Below are 3,754 nucleotides of genomic sequence, written 5' to 3' on the forward strand. Positions count from 1 at the left end.
ACCAAGATGCCTCAACAGTGCCTCCCTAAGGTCATTTGTTCTATTGCATCACTGTATGTCCCGTAGATGTAGCACTCTACACTAGTACAGCCACAGGGTGTGTCGCCATGTAGGGATTAAATGCCAGCCTGTCATTTTTAACTATAAGGAAATCAGCTTTAGTTGCTACATCCGAGATTTTGCTGTAGATTTTTTGTAACACTACATGGCCAAAATTATTATTATTTTTTTTAAATGCATAAAAACGAACAGGCAACAAAATCCTTTAACTTCAGATTTTAAAAAAATTGAAATACCCAGTTTAAATATGTTAAGACAAATAGGGTGGTAAGAGTCACCCTAGATTGAATACATCCATACTTGAATGTGTTAGTGGACAGAACTGCTCAGTTTTTGAGTAAAATGAATTCCAGTGGTTAAAAAAACAAATCATAGAGCATGACATTAATAGGTTTACTGATTCATTCAGAGGTGTCTGTGTTAATTCTGAGTTAGTGGTTTAAAAAATCCATTGATTTTCCTTGTCTCTCTATTTTTGCACGTGAGTGTTTGGGTACCGAGGTCACTTTGGTAAACCAATCCATGTTTTAACAGTCTCCACGTAGCATTTATAGGTATTTTAAACTCTGTTAGGTAAACTTCAGCTGAAAACACTATTCACAATATGTTCATTTTGCTTCACAAGGAATTAACAAGATACAACAACAAGGGTGAAAAAGAAAGCTCTTTTGATAAGATAGCATGGAGGAACAGAGAGCTCGAGGCTCAAGCTAATGCTTGGAGTCTCGGGGGTAGAATTCGGCCAGGGTGCTTTGTGGGATTCGTTTCAGCATCTCCTTGGGGAAGATACGCATAAGCTGCCAACCGATGTCCAGGGTTTCATATACTGTGCGGTTCTCGTAGGGACCTAAACAGAAAAAGGTATTGAAAAAACAGTGAAACAAATAGACATACTGTGTTGGTTTACCGGTCTCTGGTTTTGAGTTTATTACACTAAGGGGTTGATTTGATCAACCTATAGCCTGATACTACCCACCTGGATTTCTTAGAGCACTTTGCAGCACCAGGGAATAACACTGGGCTGCATCAACCACCTATCTCTGGTTATCCCCATTTTACACTTAACAAGTGGCTAATGCAATCCAGGTGGATTCCCTTTTATTGTAAAATTATCTAAAACAAACAAAAAAAAAAGCCAGCTGTTGTATCAGGGTATAGGTTAATCAAATCAACCCTTTAGTACAATAAATTAAAAGCTGCCGATCTGAAAACACATCTAATTGACATTCATTTGAGGGGATGAAACTTAATTAGTTATCTTGGTGTAGTCTGTAATGTTGCTTTGTGCTGAAATAGTTCAATTAAAGGCATGCAAATAAATACAATCGTCAACTGGGAATCTCACACCAGTGTTGAAGGTGAGACTAGTAATCAAATTAGTCTGTCTCTCTCTCTCATGGCTATGTACCTTAATGAACTTAAACTTAAACCCTTTCTAGTCTAAACCATAATGTGCTCTTAAAATCTATAGAAATGTATGCAGTTTACCACTCCCTAAATGTCCTAGGATGTAAATTGCGAGGGCATTCTAAATCTGGCAGATGTTTGCATTAAAGGTAAACCGTGGCTGGCAATGATGGGATGTTTGGCAGCAGAGCTCAGTTTTCTTCTGTTGCTTATCTCAAAACTCAGCAGCCTTACCTTGAGCAATGAAGTTCTTTTCAAACTTATGCAGGAACTCCAGATAAAGCAAGTCCTCTGGAGTCAGAGCCTCCTCACCCACCACTGCTTTCATTGCCTGGACATCTTTACCAATGGCGTAACAAGCATACTGCGGGCAGAAACTGAGGTTATGATCAGCATATATATTAAATGATGCCTTCAATGTATCATCAAAGCTAACACATATTAAAACACAGGTCTGCTACTTACATCCCACCATGACATTACAAAATGTACTTTGGATGCAGATTCCACAATATTGGTTTCTTTTTAATCACTTGATCACCTTGACCGTGACATGCTTGAGTGACTATGACTGAAGCAAATGCACTTAATCACCTAATTAGTGAGACAGTTGATTGGACACTGGATATGGAGTGATTTCAGCTGTTGAATTGCAAGCTTGAAATGAAAGCAATAAAGAAAATCACAGAAAAAAAAACAATATGCCACGTCTGTCAAGAGAGCAGCGCCTTCGTGCAATCGGCATGTTGGAGGCTGGACTAGGGCAGTGTACTGTGGCTCACCGTCTTGGGTGCTCACAGCCAGCAATTTCAAAACCTGTCGAGACGGTATAACCAGACACACTGTCAATGACAGGCCATGAACCGGGAGACCAAGAGTCACAACACCTGCCCAAGATCGACAGATCATTTTGCAGCATACCTTTGTGATGTCAATTGTTAATCAGCACAATAAAAAAGTCACTGCACCTGCTCTAAAACAGTGTTTGTCATTTTTCGATCACATGTAGTGAATTTTACCCAAATAGAAGCAATGTTTCTTTTGATGCTCAAATATGTGATAAGTTTCTTTTGACGCTCAGTATAATTTGTACCATTTCTAAACATAACATTATATTTGCCCTGTCTGCATGTATTCTTCATATTTTAAAATAGAGAATTTAAAAGCAGCTTGTAACTTCTAGATCAATCCCAAAGCAGTTATCCAACCGTTTTTATATGTAAAGAAATAACTTCTACAATATAAAAGGGTAATACCAGTTTCAGTAAATTAAACATTAGTATCTCCCTAATAACTCCGTTGACACTCAGTGCATTTAATTCAGTTTGTTCTCCTGTTCCTAAGAAAACTACCAACCAGCTGATTGGACACATCGGCATGATCTTTCCTGGTCATTCCCTCCCCAATGGCAGACTTCATCAAGCGAGACAGAGAGGGCAACACGTTGATCGGGGGGTAGATCTGTTAAAGGGAAAGCGACATCTTGATATGGTTTACAACAATGCAAATAAACAGAAAAACAAAACACAGACTCGTGCAGGCACAGATTTCTACAATTCAGCATTGTTGCTGAAATGTTATACCCACCTGTCTGTTGTGCAGTTGCCTGTCTACATAAATCTGACCTTCAGTGATGTACCCAGTCAGATCAGGGATGGGGTGAGTAATATCTGGCAAAAAAAGATGACTTGGCATGATCATGTCACATAAAGAAACCCCCACAGCCCTACATTACAACTGCACTGGATCAATCAACTGTTATTCAAGATAATGTCTTTTCACTCTTATTTTTCCCAAACTGGTGATTTCAGCAGCTCTGCCTGCAGTATTCACCCACACACTCACCATCGTTGGGCATGGTTAGAATAGGAATCTGTGTAATAGACCCATTCCTGCCCTCAACTCGGCCAGCTCTCTCGTAAATGGTGGCCAAATCAGTGTACATGTAACCAGGGAAGCCCCGGCGTCCTGGCACCTCTTCTCTGGCAGCAGAAACCTAGGAGAGAAAATGAAGTGGTTCAACTAGCTACCTGGATTATATACACATTCTAACTAGCAACTAGAGTAATGTTTGGTACAGGTTTTTTGGTTCAAATACCTTCAAATCAGGTGTACACATTCACGACTTTAAATGTTCAACTATAAAGTGACATTCTTGGACCCAGGTGGTAATGTAGCCCATTCTCACATTTTATTTGACAAATTAAATCAAACGCCAGTGTGGACACAGTCCACCTCATACACTTGGAGCTAGTGGTGTAATCGGCACCCGAATTTCGTATTCGAT

At 39.6% G+C, this 3,754-nt stretch overlaps 1 protein-coding gene across 1 annotated transcript; it reads right to left on the bottom strand.

Annotated features, from left to right (window-relative positions):
- Window positions 1-505: 505 nt before the first annotated feature.
- Window positions 506-3,483, bottom strand: LOC121303054 (V-type proton ATPase subunit B-like). Its single transcript, XM_041233451.1, has 5 exons — window positions 3,313-3,483; window positions 3,055-3,137; window positions 2,824-2,928; window positions 1,702-1,831; window positions 506-907 (listed from the first exon to the last, which is right to left on the bottom strand). The coding sequence occupies exons 1-5, from the start codon at window positions 3,410-3,412 to the stop codon at window positions 771-773; spliced, it is 555 nt and encodes a 184-aa protein (XP_041089385.1). The 5' UTR covers window positions 3,413-3,483; the 3' UTR covers window positions 506-770.
- Window positions 3,484-3,754: the final 271 nt, after the last annotated feature.

Source organism: Polyodon spathula, chromosome 31 (assembly GCF_017654505.1).
Source record: "Polyodon spathula isolate WHYD16114869_AA chromosome 31, ASM1765450v1, whole genome shotgun sequence".
Taxonomy (NCBI): Eukaryota; Metazoa; Chordata; class Actinopteri; order Acipenseriformes; family Polyodontidae; genus Polyodon; species Polyodon spathula.

Excerpts from the sequence above, each read along its gene's own strand:
- LOC121303054 (XM_041233451.1), bottom strand. The coding sequence starts at position 3,412 with ATGTACACTGATTTGGCCACCATTTACGAGAGAGCTGGCCGAGTTGAG. Across the intron at positions 2,929-3,054 it reads GGCAACTGCACAACAGACAG|ATCTACCCCCCGATCAACGT; the intron begins GTGGGTATAACA and ends TCCCTTTAACAG. Across the intron at positions 1,832-2,823 it reads CCGATGTGTCCAATCAGCTG|TATGCTTGTTACGCCATTGG; the intron begins GTTGGTAGTTTT and ends TTCTGCCCGCAG.